A 22,439-nucleotide genomic window follows, 5' to 3' on the forward strand; every position below is an offset into this window, starting at 1 on the left:
CTTGTTATGTTCATGCAAATATTTACACATGTTAAGTTTGCTGAAAATAAACGCAGTTGACAGTGAGAGGACGTTTCTTTTTGGCTGAGTTTATAAAGATATCAGGTATAATACATATTTTGTACACTTCAGTGAACATTCATGACTTTACCCAGACTGCATAGGTTTACTCATTGACTTTAACCCTCCAAAATACATTACATTTGGCTCACAAAGGCACAAACATAAGAGATCTTGCATGCATGCATGCATGCAATGCACACACACATGCACACACACACACACATGCACAGACACACACAGACACACAGAGACACACACACAATCATCCGCACATACCCACGTCACACACACACACACACCCATACACACACAAACACAGTGTCAATGGTAAGCCCAGACCTGATGGAGACTTCTCACAGATGTTGTTCAGTAAGTGAGGCATGAAATAAGCATCATTACCAAACCGACAGTGTCTGTTTTGTTAATGCTTATTGCTGCAGGGAAGGCAAACAATATGGAATACACATACACATCTATCATGAAACTGCTAGCCTCAAACGAATCAAAACCTACTTTTGAAACTTATTTGGATAAGATAAATATTTAACCCAGTAGAAAAATCCCTGATCTAGACAACAATGATGCTATTTATTTTACATAATAGCCCATTTCAACGACAGCAGAAATATATTCATTTGGAGTCCAGTCCATCTCAACAATTGGTAGTTTCCAGCAGAAACATACAAACAACATAATTGAAAGGAAATCAAAGAGCTTCCTAACATCTCTTTTCTTAATATGCAAATGACTCAATCATGTGTGGACACATTTCAAAACCTTTAGAAAACCATTTCATCCCTTCAAAGTACTGGGCAATATTTTGATCAAGTACAATTAAAAACATTTCAAAAGACAAAAAGGGGTAAAGGTTGACAGACAGGAGGAAAGAGGAATGGGGGAAAAGAGGAAAAGGATGCAGAAGAGAAAGAGGAAGGTGAGGAGTGGTGGAATTAGGCAGAAAGAAAAGAAAGAAACTGACAGCAGTGAGAACCAATAACATTAGATATACGCCAGTGTGGGCTCTCAAGCATTATGATTAGTTCAGTGGAAGAGAAAAGGTGGTAGAGACATTACAGAAGTCTTTGTAAATATGAATAAATATCAACACTACCACATTTTCTTTCTTTGAGTCATCAATGATCAAAATGACTCCAATGAGCACATTTACCTCCCTCAAATAACATTTACTGCAAATACTGTAAATGAGGTCACCCAGATAGGACCTAATTGTGTGTATAGAAGTTATTGTCACCACAGATAAAGCTTATATGTAGGTCTAACGCAGCCTTAGACAGTAGGCCCTGATCAGGAAAAACTCTCGTCAGGAAAAACTCCTGGCCTTACTTATATGGCTTCATAAAGCCAGGCTTTACAGATTCAAACAGGAGTTGAGGGCCTTGATAGATAGCCCTCAATAGAAAGGGCTCCAGCTGAGGGTCCCTATAGAGATGAGGGTCTGACAGGCGCTGGACGACAGCCACACCGTCTCCACCAGGCTGAAGTGCAGCAGGCCAAGGGCGAAGCCACACGCCATGTCGGTTAGGTGGTGCCTACCCAGCAACACCCGGGACATGCCCACCAGGAAGGCCCAGAGCACCAGCAGGATACGGAGTGGAACGGCCAGGACCAGGTGGGAAAGCAGGAACTTGGACACCATGGCAGCGCGACTGGCGTGGGCCGCCGGGAAGGAGTAGACGTCCATGGCACAGTAGTCCAGGAAGCCCGGAGTCATCTCCCAGGGTCCTTTGCGTTTGATTAGCTTCTGGACACCGGCCACAGTCATGATGTCAAGTAGGAGGGCTGAGGAGGGAGGAATAAAAAAAAACAATGTTGCATGAAAAAGCCCAATTAGATCAATTAACCATAGGGCAGTAAACCACAACACACAATATCAGTAGTCAAAAACCCATGGAGATTAATTACATTCTCAATGATGTAATATCTGTTACAAGGCTAAGCATCAGTGGTTAAGCAAAGAGGCAGGCCAGGCAGTACCTCAGCAATGCCGCAGTGGATTTAACGAAGAGCCGAGAGTTTGTGGAACAGTAGCGCATCGCCTCACCCCCCCTCTCTTCCCTGTATGTGATCAGAATGTATGAGCCTCTATGCTACAGCATCCCAATGGCAACATTATCAGGCTAGCAGCCTAGGTACTCTATAAATAGGTCTGGAAGCTAGCACAGGACTGGGAGAGTTCTTAGCTTATAGTTAGTTCAGCTTTGGCTTAATTTATGTGCACTCTCTGTGTAGTCATTTGATCTGAGGCAACTGTCGCTGAGAGTATTTGCAAGTGAAATACTGAGATAAAAACATTTTCCTCCTCAAACCCTTGTAATAAGACTGTAATAAACTGGTAATAGATGTATAATAGACTTACTTAACCATGCTTGGGTGTGATATAGATACCTATGAATGATTTAAATATGTCTGACTTGATGCAGGCCTAAAGTTGATATTTTCATGTCATGTCTTCTGCAGACCTCTTTTTGAGAAGCATCCAACCCTCTTCGTGCAGCCCAAAATATCCCCACAATCACCACCTTTCATTTTTGATTACCCAGCTACCACCCCACCCTGTGGAATCTGTCAGGACTCAGGATTACAACATTGATTACGCTGTCTTCTTCCTGTACACCCACACACACATAACCCCCTAGTTCTGGACTAAAGTAAACTGTTAGCAATTAAAGAATTTACTGTGGTCACCGACATTAACATTACATAACATTGAATAGGACGAAAGAACTGGGTTAAGGATGAAAAAGGAAAAGGAATGTGGGGAAAATTAAAGAAGGCAAAGAGAAGAAAATGGACAGCATGGAAGTGAGTAGGTGGTACATTGGGGTCATTCTGGGACAGTGGGGACACAGCGCTGAGTCGCTTGGAAAAAAGCAATTGGTACCACCTATAGGACCCAGCTCTGCTCTTTGATACAGCCCACCTCAGCACTACTGAAGGTAAGGGAGGAGACCCATGGATTTCACCAGTCTAGAATGTTATGTACTGTATGATGCCCTTCAAAGCAAAAAGATGTGTATCTTTTCTAAAATCGAGCACACAGCCATGTAATCTTCATAGACAAATATTGGCAGTAGAATGGCACGTACTGAAGAGCTCAGTGACTTTCAACGATGCCACCTTTCCAACAAGTCATTCATAAAATTTCTGCCCTGCTAGAGCTGCCCTGGTCAACTATAAGTGCTGTTATTGTGAAGTGGAAATGCCTAGGATCAACAACGGCTCAGCCGTGAAGTGGTAGGCCACACACACAAGCTCACAGAACAGAACCGCCGAGTGCTGAAGCGCATAATGTGTAAAAATCATCTGTCCTTGGTTTCAACACTTACTCCCGAGTTCCAAACTGCCTCTGGAAGCAACGTCAGCACAATAACTGTTCGTTGGCAGCTTCATGAAATGGGTTTCCATGGCCAAGCAGCTGCACACAAGCCTAAGAGCACCATGTGCAATGCCAAGCGTCGGCTGGAGTGGTGTAAAGCTTGCCGCCATTGGACTCTGGAGCAGTGGAAACGAGTTCTCTGGAGTGATGAATCATGCTTCACCATCTACAGTTTGGGTTTGGCAGATGCCAGGAGAACGCTACCTGCCCCAATGCATAGTGCCAACTGTAGAGTTTGGGCAGAGGAGGAATAATGGTCCGGGGCTGTTTTTCATGGTTCAGGCTAGGCCCCTTAGTTCCAGTGTAGGGAAATCTTAGCACTACAGCATACAGTGACATTCTAGATGATTGTGTGCTTCCAACTTGTGGCAACAGTTTTGGGAAGGCTCTTTCCTGTTTCAGTATGACAATGCCCCCTTATACAAAGCGAGGTCCATACAGAAATGGTTTGACAAGATTTGTGTGGAAGAACTTGACTAATCTGCACAGAGCCCTGACCTCAACCCAATCAGACTTTTGGGATGAATTGGAACGCAGACTGCGAGCCAGGCCTAATCGGCCAATATCAGTGCCCTACCTCACTAACGCTCTTGTGGCTGAATGGAAGCAAGTCCCTGCAGCAATGTTCCAACATCTAGTTTCAAGCCTTCTCAGAAGAGTGGAGTCTGTTATGGCAGCAATGTGGGGTCCAACTCCATATTAATGCCCATGATTTTGGAATGAGATGTTCAATGAGCAGGTGTCCACATAGTGTATCTGTCTATTTGACTACGCCTGTCTATTCCTTGCAAAATGAAGTCAAAGAGAAGTGTTATTGAGAATTATACTGCATTCACAGCTCGCCTTAATCAGGATGTTTGTTTAAGCACAGTGGTTCCCTATCCCACCCTGGTTCACTATTAATGACCTGAACAATGACCTGAACAATGCCCCAAACACAGTATCCCAAACGGTCCCAAATTAAACAGATTATAGACTAAACACAATACAGCTTCAGTCCACAGATTTGCAGTGTTTTTCTGAGTAATTCCACCTAAACCAGACATCCGGCACAGGAGTAAAAATAAAATCCCTCAGGGGGGATATGGTGAATTCACAGGTATGAACCAGTCAACATGGTGGGCCTAAGATAGCAAAGGGGTGTGTAGTAGTACACATAGCTGAATGAGAATAATACACACACCTGTGGCAATCTGTTGGATGTGTGTGGGCCTATAGCACTTTTGAAGTATCACACGCACACACAGATGTACACACACAAACACACACATGCACACACACACAATTTGTCACAGTGGCCCCAATTTGTTCTGAGAAATGCATAATTCACTCAAATCAATCTGGGGGATAGTCTGCTGCTCTCCTTCACAGAAGTGTGTAAAAATAACCACCTAAAATGAGTTCACCATCTAGGAGGATTCCATTACCTCTAGTTAGAGAAATCAGGGTCGTACTTTATGTTGGCTATGTCACATTCGTTTGACTAAAGCAACTGTAGGGAAATAACCTATTGATCCTATATCAAGGAGGTAAGTATCATAAAGTATTTATTACTTTCATAAGGTACTTTGGAAAATTATTCTACTGTAGCGTCTGTAGTAGCTGCCATAGTGGGGATAAGAAGTGCAAAGCAGTGTGTAGGCCTGTATCTTCATATAGGCCGATGCTTGACACTAATGATACTGACTTCACTGAGTCTTTCGATGTAGGCCCCTGGCTTGTTAAAATGTCTACTTATAGTTCTTCAGTCCAAAGTCAAATCATGATGTGTGGAGCCTTAAGCCTTGCACCTGTTCCCCAGGCCTGGTTCTGTGCTGGGTGATGGAGAGAGTAGAGACCATGGAGGGCTAGGATTTCATAATGACCTGCTTCTGATAATCTAAAATGATACTCTAGAATGCTCTAAAATCATATTCTGGTGGACAAGGACATCCTTTGGTGAGATGCTGTTAACAACGATGCTTTAAATATATCCTATATTGACATGGATTATATAGGCCTAATACAGGGCCTGGGTCCAAGGATAAGGAAGTAGAGGGAAATGTGATCATATCAGTAGGCTATACCAGAGGTTCCTAACTTTTTTTGCCCAGGCCCCCCTTTTTCACGTTTGAAGAATGTCACTCCCCCTTAGGAAAATGTGGTTGTTTTGAAGCTCAATTCCTGCAATTCTACATAGTTTAACAAGATGCATTACATAATTTAGGTAGGCTATATAATTATAATAATATTAATAATTATCATTATTATAATTTCCCAAATGGTATTCTGCTACCAAATATAGTTTATTATGATCATTTATATGAAAACCCAATTGAATTATACATATTGTTTTTTACAGAAAGTAATCAATTAAATTGATAGTGACAGAGTCACACATTGTATAAGATTACTTTCTAAGTAAATGAGGGTGAGCGAGCCCCTTAGGTTGGGGACCCCTGGGCTACACCTATTACAAATGCACTGATAGACACACTATAATAACCAAGCCATTAAAGAAGAGCTGAGTCACACATGTAGCTTACAATTCAATAACATAATTATTACACAATGTGTTTTGGGTAAAGAGTGAGGAGTGCATTTACCAAGTAATAGATTGACCAAGACCTCTTGTCCGGCCAGCGTATTACTCCTTGTCAGACACACGATAGTGCCAAAGATCCACGTGATTCCGTGCCCTGTAAGCGCGAGCAGGGTGATCATGGAACGAACGCTGCCCCAAGACGACGACGTGTAGGCGCAGACCCCCAGGCGCTTGGACAGACAAATGTCAATGGCGAGGAGGGAGCTCATCGCTATCCCTTTGAAGGAAGGGTTCAGCTGGATACAGTCCTCATCGGGCAGTTTCGCGGGCTCTTTCCGATCCTTGTTGGCACTGTCGGTAGGTTCCTGCGGGTCGCACGGTTGGCTTGCTTGGTGTTTGGGTTGGGCCGGTCGTCTTGCGGTGCCACGGGTCTCAGAGTTAACGCACCGGAGAGGCTGATTCAGGGACATGAACTCGGGTCTGCTCAGGACGTTGTTCCGATCCCGCGTCCTGGACCTAGAACTCGGAATTGCGGGCATTTTTGGATTGGTCTCACTTTACTACGTTTCAGAAGGACAATTTCTCGTTTTACGCACGAAGTCTAAATGTCCAAAGCTAAGCCCTGTCGCCCTGTCCTTCCCCTCCTGTGGCCCTATCAGATATATTTAGCCGGTTGGAATGCGCGCAGCCCATGCTGCTGTGTTTAGCCTGCAACGGGATCCATGCAGGCATGAAGAGTCTTGACTGACATCTGCCTGGGCCAATCGAACGAGACACAATCTACAGCGAAAACAGAATGTCATCATCAGCTTTTAACATGTCATGAACTAAAATATACAATAATGAGCAACTAACATGGAATGGCATAGAGGTTTTGTCTTAATCCTGAACGGCAGGTGCAGTGGTGCAGTAGGCCTATCACGAACAGAAACTGAAGACACTGGTTTTATGCATAAATAGATGGGCTATATTGTACGTCTGTTATGCTCAAGGAGAAAGACAAATGGTATCATCTTACCAGGCCGAAGTATAGGAATGGGCTATCGTTCAGATCCCTTTCGCGCGCTGCACAACACTGGCTCTTGGATTGGAATTTAGAGAATGCGGAAAGAATTCTAGCTAGACAGTGTCGAGTTAATTAAAGGCAATCAACAAATCCATAGTCATCTCGGTGAGCCAGGTAAAATAAATGCAATATTTAGAAAACAATGAGAGCTCTTAGGGCCGAGTCAGTCGTGGACATGACGTAGCATACGCAACCGTGCTCATTCACGGACACGCTCTTCGGGATGGGAGTTCTCCAAGGTTCTTAAATTGACAGCAACAGAGACACACACTCTCAGCACGAACCCATGGCACGTCTTCGTCAATTTGGCAATGACCAAAAATAGAAGAAAATAAACCGCAAATCAAGAAGCAATAACAAACATTAAATTATGAAAATTGACTTGATCAATTTCTTAAAAGGTTTCTTCTCATGAGGACTGAGGAGCATACATAAGTGGGACTATTATCAGGCGAAAAGCATGGGAAGCAATTTAATTCAAAGTAGGCCTAAATGTATATTATTTTATTTTTAATAAATATTCACCACTGTATTTTTTATAATTAGACATGCAGCCAAACTGATGTGAGCTATAGCCTATAACATCATCCAAAACAGCTATTCGCTTAACATTGACATATATAATTGGCCTATTATAGCCTATAATTATGTTATATTTAATAAGCGTAGCGAGAAGCCATCACTACATTTCCCAGAATGCTTGCAGTGGCGAGGGGAAGTGTCGTCTCAAAGGTACTTAAATAAAGGAGCTGAAGCTCAAACCGCTAGAATAGACCAATGCGGGAGGGCGAACCTGCTGTGGCCGCGGTGGGACCAGCACACAGAAATGACAGTCTGTCTTGGAATTGGGACTAAATTATACTCAAAGGACAGGGATCGAGGAGGGAGCCTGGTTGTGTTATCGGACATTCCATGATTTAAAATAGTTTTTTATTAGTTGATCTACAAGAAGATATGGATCCAAACGGAGAGGGGAAAGTTAACCTGGTTGCCTTTGAATATTTCCGGTGTTCATTGTAACCCACGATTAAATAAATGTAAGTTGAAATGATAACACTACCGGACCTTGAAATTGAATGCAACAATAAAAGAGAAGGGAACCAACTGGGAAGATAACGGAATTACCACTCGAACTATGCGCGCACGCATCTAGGGCAGTCCTAAAAACTGTCTTGAGGGGACAATTCACAAAGACGGGCTTGCATTGGACAAATGTGTGGTAAACCTCTATTTCTAAAAAAATAAAAAAAATAGATTTGGTTTATGCTACAACAGGCTTTTTGCAACGAGACTACATTTATATTTACATTTGAGTTATTTAGCAGATGCTCTTATCCAGAGCGACTTACAGTTAGTGCATTCATCTTAAGATGGCTAGGTGGGACAACCACAAATCACAGTCATAGTAAGTACATTTCTCTTCAGTAAAGTAGCTATCAGCAAAATCAGAGTTAGTAAGGTGGAGGGGAAAGTCCAGTGCGAGTGTTAGTTCATTCAGCAAAGTAATATTTTCCAATTGTTTTATTGTAGGCTAAACGCCACTTTACCAATTTCCTTTTGCATACCATGTCTACAATTTGCGGCGTTGTAAGGACAGCAATATTTATGATAGATTTATTCTTATCCCTCATATAGTCCCCGTGCAAAGAGTTATTGTGGGATTGCACGCGGGCTGTGTATCTATTGTAGTGTGAACCTTAAGCAACATATTCTAGAGGGGTTATATAATATGTATAAAGGAATACTTTTGATACATATGATTAAATTAATGTGCACGTGCTCCTCATGTAGTCCATTTTTATGTGGCATTGTGGCAAAGGGGGCCTATTATAGCCTACTATGGTATTAAACGTCAACAGTATATTGTTACATAATTAAGACGTTGTTCAACACAAGCCATTGCTGACCTCCTATCCACACCAAAACTACTTTTTTTTGGAATGGAAACCTTTCACCAGTGTCAAAATGCTTAATTGAGGCAAAAGTTGATTTTACGCATGTTCAGAATGAAAATTGACATGAATAGGCTAAAAAATGAGTGGCGCTGAGCTCGGCCAATATGACGTCGAAATGCTATGTTAGCAGTTTTTGTAAATTATGCTTAGGTCACAATTATCAATTAAGTCTGCTTAATTAGACCACAAGGCACATGTGAGCAGTGGCTGTTGCACATATCCAACGGTCGCAAATTGCCAGTAATCCCGGTCGATTTCGCGCTGCTTGTGGAGGTGAGAGAGAGCACACAGCACACATCTGGAGGCACTTCTATTGATGGAGGAAGCTTCAAGACACGGAAAAGAAAGTTGCATCGCCTCTGTTTTGGTGATGTGATCTGATGGCCAATGAAAAGCAGAAAGCATGCTGATATGAATTTAATCACAACTCTTCCATTATTGAGTAAATTATTACATTTTCCATCATAGTGTTGGAATACAGAACTGGTTGCAAAGTGCATGGCTTTTATGAACATGTCAGCAAAGAGATAGCCTAGTCATTCTCAACGGAGAACACTGGCCATTTGACAGTGCCACCCTTTTTCGTTTTTTTTGTCTTTTTTGACTATTGAAAATGTGGATGCAATTGTGAATTTCTTGCTGTTTCCATGCGTCTTTCTCCTCCAGACCTCGGGACGTTGTTGTGGATTGTATTGCTATTTAATGCAATGGGCTGTATCCAGAGTATCAGGTGTAAGCCCAAGAGTTTCCGTGAAAGTATCATCGTTCTCGAGGTGAACTCCTCCATTGACTCCACGCCAACCAGCATCGACGAGTCATCCAGCGTGGTTCTGCGCTATCGGACACCGCACTTCCGAGCCTCTGCTCGGGTACTAGTGCCGCCCGTGGCCGGAAAAGAGACGTGGACCGTTGGCTGGATTCAAGCATGCAACCACATGGAGTTCTACAACAAATATGGAACCAAAGGGATGTGAGTATCAACCTAAACCTAAACCCAACCCACATTACAATTAAATTATTATCACATTTGATTAGACAAAGGCCTAATAAAAAATAACTCAGAATTAAAATGGCAGACAATACCTGCCACCCGCAATCTACTTTATTATTCATGTTCACCTCTCAATTGCGCTGGGGCATTTGGAAAGTATTCAGACCCCTTTACCTTTTCCACATTTTTTTTTATATTACAGCCTTATTCTAAAATGGATTGAATAAAATGTTCCCTCATCTATCTTCACACAATATAAAATAAAGACAGAAATACCTTATTTACATAAGTATTCAGACCATTTGTTATGATACTCGAAATTGAGCTCAGGTGCATCCTGTTTACATTGATCATCCTTGAGATGTTTATACAACTTGATTAGAGTCCACCTGTGGTAAATTAAATTTATTGGAAATTATTTGGAAAGGCAAACACCTGTCTATATAAGGTCCCACAGTTGACAGTGCATGTCACAGCAAAAACCAAGCCATGAGGTCGAAGTAATTGTCCATAGAGCTCCTAGACAGGATTGTGTCAAGGCACAGATCTGTGCAATGGTAACAAAAAACTGTCTGCAGCATTGAAGGTCCCCAAGAACACAGTGGCCTCCATCCTTCTTAAATGGAATCCTTCTTAAATGGAAGAAGTTTGGAACCACCAAGACTCTTCCTAGAGCTGGCAATCGGAGGAGAAGGGCCTTGGTCAGGGAGGTGACCAATAACCTGATGGTCACTCTGACAGAGCTACAGAGTTCCTCTGTGGCAATGGGAGAACCTTCCAGAAGGACAACCATCTCTGCAGTACTCCACCAATCAGGCCTTTATGGTAGAGTGGCCAGATGGAAGCCATTCCTCAGTAAAAGGCACATGACAGCCCGCTTTGAGTTTGCCAAAAGGCACTTAAATACTCTCAGACCATGAGAAACAAGATTCTCTGGTCTGATGAAACCAAGATTGACCTCTTTGGCCTGAATACCAAGTGTCACATCTGGAGGAAACCTGGCACTATCCCGGGTGAAGCATGGTGGTGGCAGCATCATGCTGTGGGGATGTTTTTCAGTGCCAGGGACTGGGAGACTAGTCAGGATTGAGGGAAAGATGAACAGAGCAGAGTACAGAGAAATCCTTGATGGAAAACTTCTCCAGAGCACATAGGACCTCAGACTGGGCCCAAGGTTCACCTTCCAACGGGACAACGACCCTAAGCACAAAGCCAAGACAACGCAGGAGTGGCTTCGGGACAAGTCTCTGAATGTCCTTGAGTGGCCCAGCCAGAGCCCGGACTTGAACCCCATTGAACATCTCTGGAGAGACCTGAAAATAGCTGTGCAGCGACACTCCCCATCCAACCTGACGGAGCTTGAGAGGATCTGCAGGGAAGAATGGGAGAAACTCCCCAAATCCAGGTGTGCCAAGCTTTTAGCGTAATACCTAAGAATACTTGAGGCTGTAAACACTGTCAAAGGTGCTTCAACAAAGTACTGAGTAAATGGTCTGAATACTTATGTAAATGTGATATTTATTTCATTTGCTTTGTCATTATGAGGTATTGTGTGTAGATTGATGAGGGAAAAAAAAACTATTTAATCCATTTTAGATTAAGGCTGTAATGTAACAACATGTGGAAAAAATAAAGGGGTCTGAATACTTTCCGAATGCACTGTATTTTCAGATAGATTGGAGGTGTTAATTCTAGAACATCAACAGTCAACTTTAGGCTTCCTCGTAGCTGGATCACTGAACCATGCGTCATGAAGAGTTAGTGATAATTAGAACGAAGATGTACATTTTTATTCAAACTGCAAATCCATCCTCTATTGCAGAATCAAATCAATTATTATACTGAACAAAAATATAAATGCAACATGTAAAGTGTTGGTCCCATGTTTCATGAGCTGAAATATAAAATCCCAGAAATTGTCCATATGCACAAAAAGCTTATTTCTCAGAAGTTTTGTGCACAAATGTCTTTACATTCCTGTTAGTGAACATTTCTCCTTTGCCAAGATAATCCATCCACCTGACAGGTGTGGCATATCAAGAAGCTGATTAAACAGCATGATCATAACAGAGGTGTACCTTGTGCTGGGGACAATAAAAGTTTGGGATGCTCTGGAGCGACGTGTACGACAGTGTGTTCCAGTTCCCGCCAATATCCATCTACTTCACACAGCCATCGAAGAGGAGTGGGACAACATTCCACAAGCCACAATCACCAGCCTGATCAATTATATGCAAAGGAGATGTGAGGCACTGCATTAGGCAAATGGTGGTCACACCGGATACTGACTGGTTTTCTGATCCACGCCCTTACTTAAAAAGAAAAGGTATCTGTGACCAACAGATGCATATCTGTATTCCCAGTCATGTAAAATCCATAGATTAGGGCCTAATGAATTGATTTCAATTGATCGATTTCCTTATATGAACAGTAACTCAGTAAAACCTTTGAAATTGTTGCATGTTGGGTTTATATTTTTGTTCAGTATAATTTTGATTTACGTTTGGTTGAGTTGTCAACTAATGTGAATTCAAAGTGAAATCAACAAAAAAGGTCACCATATCATTGGATTTAGATTCAAAGTTGGTTAAAAAGAATACAAAATTCTTATGTTTATTACTTTTTGAAAATGCGATCAGTTAACCACATTGATTCCAAGTTATTACATGCATTTTTGGGGTTGAAATTACATTGAAACACCTTTGACTCAACCAGTTTTTTCCCAGTGAGAAGGCTTTCACAAACACTATTTGTAAAATGTATCAACTCAAGCTGGGTTTCATTGTGAGGTAGGCTACTGGAGTCAACAAAAACTGTGTGGTATGAGAAATCATATTATTCTCAAAATATTAGGAAATTAATTAAAGGCCAGACAATTAATTAAAATACCCCTTTCGTTCAGCTCGGTGACTGTTTACAGATGTCTGTGACTTACACAATGTCACACAAATTCAGTTTGTCCCACATCCTGTGGAGGCGACCACAAGTTGACGTATACCCAGACTGCTGAGGGTTTATCTTCACCCGTTACAGCATGTGATGTTTGGGTCTGCATGTCACAGATTACACACACCATCCCAATACTGCGATCTCCTCCCCTACATTGCCTTCTCCCCTTTCACTAGTCTGGCTACGTGTGTTTGTCTGTGCGTGTTTGTCTCTGTGTGTGTGTCTGTTAATCTCTCGCTCTGGGCCTAAAGAGACACTGAATCAGAAAAACAATATTAATGCTGTGTGAGATTAGAGAGACATGTCCCTCTGCTCTGCAAACAAAACCTAATTTGAAGAGAGACTAGAGTAAGAGAAAAAGAGAGCGAGAGAGATGAAACAGGCATTAACAACCTCTCTCTTTCTCAGAGCAGCTATGACCTCAAAGCGACACATTTCTGCTGATTTGAGGTATAAAAAATGCCCCGGTAGTCAGATTTGTAAATATAGTAGCATTTCCCCCTTATGCTTTTCTGTGTAGTATAGAGCCTATTCTCTGAAAGAGAGAACCATGATTTCCCTGTAAAACTTGTCGTTAGTCTTGACAAATGCCTTCATACATTTAAGCTCATTGCCATTATCATTCAGTGTTGCCCTTTTGACTGCAATCTCAGAGAAAGACAAAATGTACTTAGTAGCTTCTTAATAACCCAGAGCTGTGTCATCCATGTTTGAGGAGTTAGTTCAGATGCAGGACGTAAGCTCTCCCTCTATTGAGACTCCTGTTCTGAGTTCTGTCAATTACTGCGGTAAACTTCCAGGATGCTCTGGTCTAATTGGACAGAGTGACTCAGGATAATACCCTGGATGATTTCTCTGTCAGCTCAGGTGCGTGCCCTGGTTTCTGAATTTGCCAGACACCCAGTCTTACAGCTGCGGAATAGATCAGCAGTAGTCTATTATTCACTTTTAGTGGTATAGGAGTGTTAGGTGTATAGACACAGTGATGTAATGCAACACACACACACACACACACACACACACACACACACACACACACACACACACACACACACACACACACACACACACACACACACACACACACACACACACACACACACACACACACACACACACACACACACAAGCATACAAGCACATACAGTGCCTTCAGAATGTATTCACACCCCTTGACTTTTTCCACATTTTGTTGTGGTACAGCATGAATTTAAAAATAATTCAATTTTTTACACTACAACAATACCCCACAGACATTGAATATATAATTGAAATGCATTCAAGGTGACTACCTCATGAAGCTGGTTGAGATAATGTCAAGAGTGTGCAAAGCTGTCATCAAAGCAAAGGGTGGCTGAAGAATCTTAAATATAAAATATATTTTGATTTGTTTAACACTTTTTTGGTTACTACATGATTCCATATGTGTTATTTAATAGTTTTGATGTCTAAACTAGTATTCTACAATGTAAAAATAGTAAAAATAAAGAAAAATACTTGAATGAGTAGGTGTTCTAAAACCTTTGCCCGGTAGTGTAAATGACAGAGTGAAAAGAAGGATTTCTTTCATTTTACCTTTATTTAACTAGGCAAGTCAGTTAAGAACAAATTCTTATTTTCAGTGACAGCCTAGGAACAGTGGTTAACTGCCTTGTTCAGGGGAAGAACGACAGATTTTTACCTTGTCAGCTCGGGGATTCAATCTTGCAACCTTCCAGTTACTAGATCCAACGCTCTAACCACTAGGCTACCTGCCGCCCCCGGAAGCCTGTACAGAATAAAACATATTCTAAAACATGCATCCTGTTTGCAATAAGGCACTGAAGTAAAAATGGAAAAAAAGTGTGGCAATTTGGGTCAAATTGTTAAGTTTGGGTCAAAGTGTTAAGTTTGGGTCAAATCCAACACAACACATCACTGAGTCCCACTCTTCATATTTTCAAGCATGGTGGTGGCTGCATCATGTTATGTGTATGCTTGTCATTGGCAAGGACTAAGGAGTTTTTGAGGATAAAAATAAATGGAATAGAGATAAGCACAAAATCCTAAAGGAAAACCTGGTTCAGTCTGCTTTCCAACAGACACTGGGAGACAAATTCACCTTTCAGCAGGACAATAACCTAAAACACAAGACCAAATATACACTGGAGTTGCTCACCAAGACAACATTGAATGTTTCTGAGTGGCCTACTTACAGTTTTGACTTAAATCAGCTTGAAAATCTATGGCAAGACTTGAAAATGGCTGTCTAGCAATGATGAACAACCAACTTGACAGAGTTTGAATAAAAATGTAATAATAATGTGCAAATATTGTACAATCCAGGTGTGCAAAGCTCTTAGAGACTTACCCAGAAAGACTCACAGCTGTAATCGCTGGCAAAGGTGATTCTAACATGTATTGATTGACTCAGGGGTCTGAATACTTTTGTAAATGAAATTTCATTTTCAATACATTTGCAAACATTTCTAAAAACATGTTTTTACTTTGTCATTATGGGGTATTGTGTGTAGATGGTTGAGAAAACAATTATGTTTAATCCACTTTGAATTCAGGCTGTAACACGACAAAATGTGGAATAAGTCAAGGGTTATGAATACTTCCTGAAGGCACTGTAGGTGGGCACCATAGGAGGCTTGATAATTGCTGGAATGAAATTAATGGAACAGAGTCAAACATGTTGTTTCCATATGTTTGATGTGTTTGATACCGTTCCATTTATTCTATTCCAACCATTACAATGAGCCCGTCCTCCTATAGCTCCTTCCACCAGCCTCCACTGGTGGGCACGCATGCTGTATACATGCACACACACAGACCCCACACACTGTGCTAAGACTCAAGGGGGCTGTCCCAAGCAGTTTTTCCAGACTGTGCACACTCGCATCAGCACAGAGACACAGGCTCAGACACATCACATCCACTCGCCCACAACATCCAGCAGACATACTCACACACCCACATTGTTTGTTGAGGATATGTCAAGAAGCCCAGACACAATCAAACCCATTTATGTGTACACACACACGCAGACACGCATACAAATGCTCAAGGATGCTATGATTGATTACCCTGAATTAGTCAACTCGCCACCAATGTGTCTGAGTATCCCGTCTAAATAATCTCTCCCTTCACTGTTTGGTAAAAATTTGCAATAAAACCTCCTTTATACTAGCACAATTGAGATATACAGTTGAAGTCGGAAGTTTACATACACCTGAGCCAAATACATTTAAACTCAGTTTATCACAATTCCTGACATTTATTCCAAGTAAAATTTCTCTGTCTTAGGTCAGTTAGGATCATCACTTCATTTTAAGAATGTGAAATGTCCGAATGATAGGAGAGAGAATTATTTATTTCAGCTTTTATTTCTTTCATCACATCTCCAGTGGGTCAGAAGTTTACATTTTAATTGTTTAACTTGGGTCAAACGTTTCAGGTAGCCTTCCACAAGCTTCCCACAATAAGTTGGGTTAATTTTGGCCCATTTCTCCTGACAGAGCTGTTGTTACTGAGTCAGGTTTGTAGGCCTCCTTGCTTGCACACGCTTTTTCAGTTCTGCCAACACACTTTCTATAGGATTGAGGTCAAGGCTTTGTGATGGCCACTCCAATACCTTGACTTTGTTGTCCTTAAGCCATTTTGAAAGTATGCTTGGGGTCATTGTCCATTTGGAAGACCCATTTGCGACTAAGCTTTAACTTCCTGACTGATGCCTTGAGATGCTGCTTCAATATATCCACATAATTTTCCTTCCTCGTAATGGCATCTATTTTTTAAAGTGCACCAGACCCTTCTGCAGCAAAGCACCTGTCACGCCCTAACCTTAGAGAGCTGTTTTATTTCTCTATTTGGTTAGGTCAGGGTGTGATGTGGGGTGGGCATTCTATGTTCTATTTTCTATGTTTTGTGTTTCTTTGTTTTGGCTGGGTATGGCTCTCAATCAGGGACAGCTGTCTATCGTTGTCTCTGATTGGGAACCATACTTAGGCAGTCCTTTTTCCCACCATTTGTGGGTGGTTAACTTTGTTTGTGGCACATAGCCCTTAAGCTTCACGGTTGTTCGTTTTGTTTCGTTGGTGTCATTCCAAAATAAAAAGGAAAATGGACGCTCACAACGCTGCACCTTGGTCAACTTCTTACCATGGCCGTGACAGCACCCCCACAACATGATGCTGCCACCCATTTGGTATGGTTGGGATGGTGTTCTTCAGCTTCCAAGCCTCCCCTTTCTCCTCCAAACATAATGATGGTCATTATGGCCAAACAGTTTTATATTTATTTCATCAGACCGGAGGACATTTCTCCAAAAAAGTATGATCTTCGTCCCCATGTGCATTTGCAAACCGTAGTCTGGCTTTTTTATGGCAGTTTTGGAGCAGTGGCTTCTTCCTTGCTGAGCGGCCTTTCGTTATGTCGATATAGGACTCATTTTACTGTGGATATAGATACTTTGTACCTGTTTCCTCCAGCATCTTCACAAGGTCTTTTGCTGTTGTTCTGGGATTGATTCACACTTTGCACACCAAATTACGTTCATCTCTAGGAGACAGAACCCGTCTCCTTCCTGAGCGGTATGATGGCTGCGTGGTCCCATGGTGTTTAAACTTGCGTACTATTGTTTGTACAGATGAACATGGTACCTTCAGGCGTTTCGAAATTGCTCCCAAGGATGAACCAGACTTGTGGAGGTCTACAATTATTTTTCTAAGGTCTTGGCTGATTTATTTAGATTTTCCCATGATGTCAATCAAAGAGGCACTGAGTTTGAAGGTAGGCCTTGAAATACATCCACAGGTACACCTCCAATTGACTCAAATTATGTAAATTAGCCTATCAGAAGCTTCTAAAGCCATGACATAATTTTCTGGAATTTTCCAAGCTGTTTAAAGGCACAGTCAATTTAGTGTATGTAAACTTCTGACCCACTGGAATTGTGATACAGTGAATTATAAATGAAATAATCTGTCTGTAAACAATTATTGGAAAAATGACTTGTGTCATTCACGAAGTAGATGTTCTTAACCGACTTGGCAAAACTATAGTTTGTTAACAAGAAATGTGTGGAGTGGTTGAGAAATAGTTTTAATGACTCCAACCTAAGTGTATGTAAACTTCTGACTTCAACTGTGTCACTTTATAAGAGGGTATAGCAAATTGTTGGTGTCTCTGCTTGTCATGTGTCTAGTCCGTCACTCAACATCAAAAGAAGCAATGCTCACCACTACAGTTGATTGGCCGTTTAGTCCATTGGGTCCTTTCTACAGATGTAAGATCTTCATTTTCCTTCTGTAGCCAGTTTGCTATAGTAGGAAAATAATCCTGCAGCAACAGGAAATATGAATTACTATGTGGATTATAATTAATGGGCATTTTGTAGGGCAAAATAATTAATGGACCATTTTTTTCTCAAGGGCAAATCAGGTCTGACATTTCTATGTGGAAATGACAAACTTTAAAAGCCTTTTTAAATGTCAAATACACTACAAGTTTGCATTTCCTGGAAAATTCTCAGCAACAACAGAGTGATCAAATTAAGATCCTACATCTGTAGGATCTATTTCAATAGAGCACCTCCCATGGTTTTGAACGAGAGCACTACACTGAAAATAGTATAGTACTGTAATGAAAATGCCTTCAATAAAGAGTAGGTAGATCCTGTAGTATCATTAGACCTCCAATAGGGGGAGAGAGAAAAGGAGCATGATGAACACAAGGCAAATGTTCTTGCGCTTGGGCATGTTCTGTTCTCAAGAAACCATGTGTTATCAAGATAAAAATACGAGGAGAGTGCTTTATTGCCATTGTCTGCAGTCGTTGGCCCTTCACAGTGGAATTGATGTAACAGTTTGGCTCCTGTCTGAGATATACAGTATTTATAGATAGAAAGATTGTTCAACTTGTTTTGGAGACAGATTGATAGAGGATATAGTGATTTGTAGCGACAAGAATGGACATAGATGAAACATAATCCTTGTTCTTTACACACACACACACACACACACACACACACACACACACACACACACACACACACACACACACACACACACACACACACACACACACACGCACAAAGAAAAACAATATTGCCCACTCACACCCACTCCCATAGACACACACACACGCTAAAATGTATATTCTATTCTACTGAGCCATTAACTTTATGTTCATATTCTTATCTTTTATTAGTTCTTATTGATGTTGCATTGTCGAGAAGGAACCTGCAAGTAAGCATTTCGTTTATCTGTCGGCCCCAACTCAGGCCCTGTGTGTAGTTAACCGACCCTCTCTGCCCATTCATCGCCATTTTATCTGTTGTTGTTGTCTTAGTTGATTAGCTGTTGTTGTTGTCTTACCCATTGTTGCCTTAACCAACTCTCCCAATCAACACCTGTGATTACTTTATGCCTCGCTTTATGGCTCTCTCAAATGTCAATATGCCTTGTACACTGTTGTTTAGGATAGTTATTATTGTCTTTGTTTACTGCGGAGCCCCTAGTCCCACTCAACATGCCACAGTTAACTCCTTTATCTGCTCCTTTTATTCTCTGCCCCCAACGCACTAGACGACCAGTTTTGATAGCCTTTAGCCGTGTCCTCATCCTACTCGTCCTCTGTTCCTCGGGTGATGTGGAGGTTAACCCAGGCCCTCCATGTCCCCAGGCACTCTCATTTGTTGACTTCTGTAACCGAAAAAGCCTTGGTTTCATGCATGTTAACATCAGAAGCCTCCTCCCTAAATTTGTTTTTCTCACTGCTTTAGCACACTCCACCAACCCTGATGTCCTTGCCGTGTCTGAATCCTGGCTTAGGAAGGCCACCAAAAATTTGGAGATTTCCATACCCAACTACAACATTTTCCGTCAAGATAGAACTGTCAAAGGGGGATGAGTTGCAATCTACTCCAGAGATAGCCTGCAAAGTTCTGTCATACTTTCCAGGTCTATCCCCAAACAGTTTGAGTTTCTAATTTTAAAAATGAATCTCTTCAGAAATAAGTCTCTCACTGTTGCTGCCTGTTATAGACCCCCCTCAGCTCCCAGCTGTGCCCTGGACACCATATGTGAATTGATTGCCCCCATCTATCTTCAGAGTTCGTTCTGTTAGGTGACCTAAACTGGGATATGCTTAACACCCCGGCAGTCCTACAATCTAAGCTAGATGCCCTCAATGTCACACAAATGATCAAGGAACCCACCAGGTACAACCCTAAATCCATAAACATGGGCAGCCTCATAGACATTATCCTGACCAACTTGCCCTGTAAATACACCTCTGCTGTTTTCAATTAGGATCTCAGCGATCACTGCCTCATTACCTGCATCCGCTATGGGTCCACTGTCAAATGACCACCCCTCATCACTGTCAAACGCTCCCTAAAACACTTCTGCGAGCAGGCCTTTCTAATCGACCTGGCCCGGGTATCCTGGAAGGATATTGACCTCATCCCGTCAGTTGAGGATGCCTGGTCGTTCTTTAAAAGTAATTTCCTCACCATCTTAAATAAGCATGCCCATTTCAAAAGGTAGAACTAAGAACAGATATAGCTCTTGGTTCACTCCAGACCTGACTGCCCTCGACCAGCACAAAAACATCCTGTGGCAGACTGCACTAGCATTGAATAGTCCCCGCGATATGCAACTTTTCAGGGAAGTCAGGAACCAATACACGCAGTCAGTCAGGAAAGCAAAGGCTAGCTTTTTCAAACAGAAATTTGCATCCTGTAGCTCTAACTCCAAAAAGTTGTGGGACACTGTAAAGTCCATGGAGAATAAGAGCACCTCCTCCCAGCTGCCCACTGCACTTGAGGCTAGGTAACACTGTCACCACCGATACATCCACGATAATCGAGAATTTCAACAAGCATTTCTCTACGTCTGGCCATGCTTTCCTCCTGGCTACCCCAACCCCTGCCAACAGCTCCGCACCCCCCGCAGGTACTTGCCCAAGCCTTCCCAGCTTCTCTTTCACCCAAATCCAGATAACAGATGTTCTGAAAGAGCTGTAAAACCTGGACCCGTACAAATCAGCTGGGCTAGACAATCTGGACCCTCTCTTTCTAAAATTATCCGCCGCCATTGTTGCAACCACTATTACCAGTCTGTTCAACCTCTCTTTCGTATCGTCCGAGATCCCTAAAGTTTGGAAAGCTGCCGCGGTCATCCCCCTCTTCAAAGGGGGTGACTCTCTAGACCCCAACTGTTATAGACCTATAGCCATCCTGCTCTGCCTTTCTAAATTCTTCGAAAGCCAAGTTAATAAACAGCTCACCTACCATTTCGAATCCCACCGTACCTACTCCGCTGTGCAATCCGGTTTCCGAGCTGGTCACGGGTGCACCTTAGCCACGCTCAAGGTACTAAACGATACCATAACCACCATCGATAAAAGACAGTACTGTGGCATCCCGGGTGGCACAGTGGTCTAGGGCACTGCATCGCAGCGCTAGCTGTGCCACCAGAGACTCTGGGTTCGTGCCCAGGCTCTGTCGCAGCCGGCCACGACCGGGAGGTCCGTGGGGCGACGCACAATTGGCCTAGCGTCGTCCGGGTTAGGGAGGGCTTGGCCGGTAGGGATATCCTTGTCATCCTTAATTTCTCGGTCCGACTCTTTTTTTCTGTATATATCAACGATGTCGCTCTTGCTGCGGGTGATTCCCTGATCCACCTCTATGCAGACGACACCATTCTGTATACATCTGGCTCTTCTTTGGACACTGTGTTAAATAACCTCCAAACGAGCTTCAATGCCACACAACACTCCTTCCGTGTTCTCCAACTGCTCTTAAACGCTAGTAAAACCAAATGCATGCTTTTCAACCTTTCACTGCCCACACCCGCCCGCCCGACTATCACTACTCTGGACGGTTCTGACTTAGAATATGTGGACAACTACAAATACCTAGGTGTCTAGCTAGACTGTAAACTCTCCTTCCAGACTCATATTAAACATCTCCAATCCAAAATTAAATCTAGAATCGGCTTCCTATTTCGCAACAAAGCCTCCTTCACTCATGCTGACAAACATACCCTCGTAAAACTGACTATCCTACCGATCCTTGACTTTGGCGATGTCATTTACAAAATAGCTTCCAATAGCTTCCAAACCTGTATTCTCTAGTCGGCTGGCCCTACATATTCGTCGCCAGACCCACTGGCTCCAGGTCATCTATAAGTCTATGCTAGGTAAAGCTCCGCCTTATCCCAGCTCACTGGTCACGATAACAACACCCACCTGCAGCACGCGCTCCAGCAGGCAAAGCCAACACCTCCTTTGGCCGCCTTTCCTTCCAGTTCTCTGCTGCCTGTGACTGGAACAAATTGCAAAAATCGTTGAAGTTGGAGACTTATATTTCCCTCACTAACTTTAAACATCAGCTATCTGAGCAGCTAACCGATCGCTGCAGCTGTACATAGCCCATCTGTAAATAGCCCACCCAATCTACCTACCTCATCCCCATATTGTTTTTATTTACTGTTCTGCCCTTT

At 42.4% G+C, this 22,439-nt stretch overlaps 2 protein-coding genes across 6 annotated transcripts in view; one reads left to right on the forward strand and one right to left on the reverse strand.

Annotated features, from left to right (window-relative positions):
• Positions 1 to 7,261, reverse strand: LOC112219336 (inactive phospholipid phosphatase 7). Its single transcript, XM_024380489.2, has 3 exons — positions 7,003 to 7,261; positions 6,046 to 6,764; positions 1 to 1,863 (listed from the first exon to the last, which is right to left on the reverse strand). Exons 2-3 carry the CDS (start codon positions 6,521 to 6,523, stop codon positions 1,475 to 1,477), a joined length of 867 nt encoding a protein of 288 aa, XP_024236257.1. The 5' UTR covers positions 6,524 to 6,764; positions 7,003 to 7,261; the 3' UTR covers positions 1 to 1,474.
• Positions 6,258 to 22,439, forward strand: part of fam78ab (family with sequence similarity 78 member Ab) — a 21,836-nt gene continuing 5,654 nt past the window's right edge. Inside the window, exons 1-2 of one of the 5 annotated variants that reach the window (XM_024380494.2) lie at positions 6,258 to 6,341; positions 9,672 to 9,975. In XM_024380494.2, coding sequence (XP_024236262.1) covers positions 9,713 to 9,975 — 263 coding nt within the window. In that variant the 5' untranslated portion in view covers positions 6,258 to 6,341; positions 9,672 to 9,712. The other 4 variants (XM_042302306.1, XM_024380492.2, XM_024380493.2 and 1 more) reach the window with 4 other exon arrangements.

This window comes from Oncorhynchus tshawytscha, linkage group LG20 (assembly GCF_018296145.1).
Source record: "Oncorhynchus tshawytscha isolate Ot180627B linkage group LG20, Otsh_v2.0, whole genome shotgun sequence".
In the NCBI taxonomy this organism is placed as follows: domain Eukaryota; kingdom Metazoa; phylum Chordata; class Actinopteri; order Salmoniformes; family Salmonidae; genus Oncorhynchus; species Oncorhynchus tshawytscha.

Coding starts and splice junctions, on each gene's coding strand:
- LOC112219336 (XM_024380489.2), bottom strand. CDS start 6,523: ATGCCCGCAATTCCGAGTTCTAGGTCCAGGACGCGGGATCGGAACAAC. Junction 1,864..6,045: donor CTTGGTCAATCTATTACTTG/GTAAATGCACTC, acceptor CTCCCTCCTCAG/CCCTCCTACTTGACATCATG.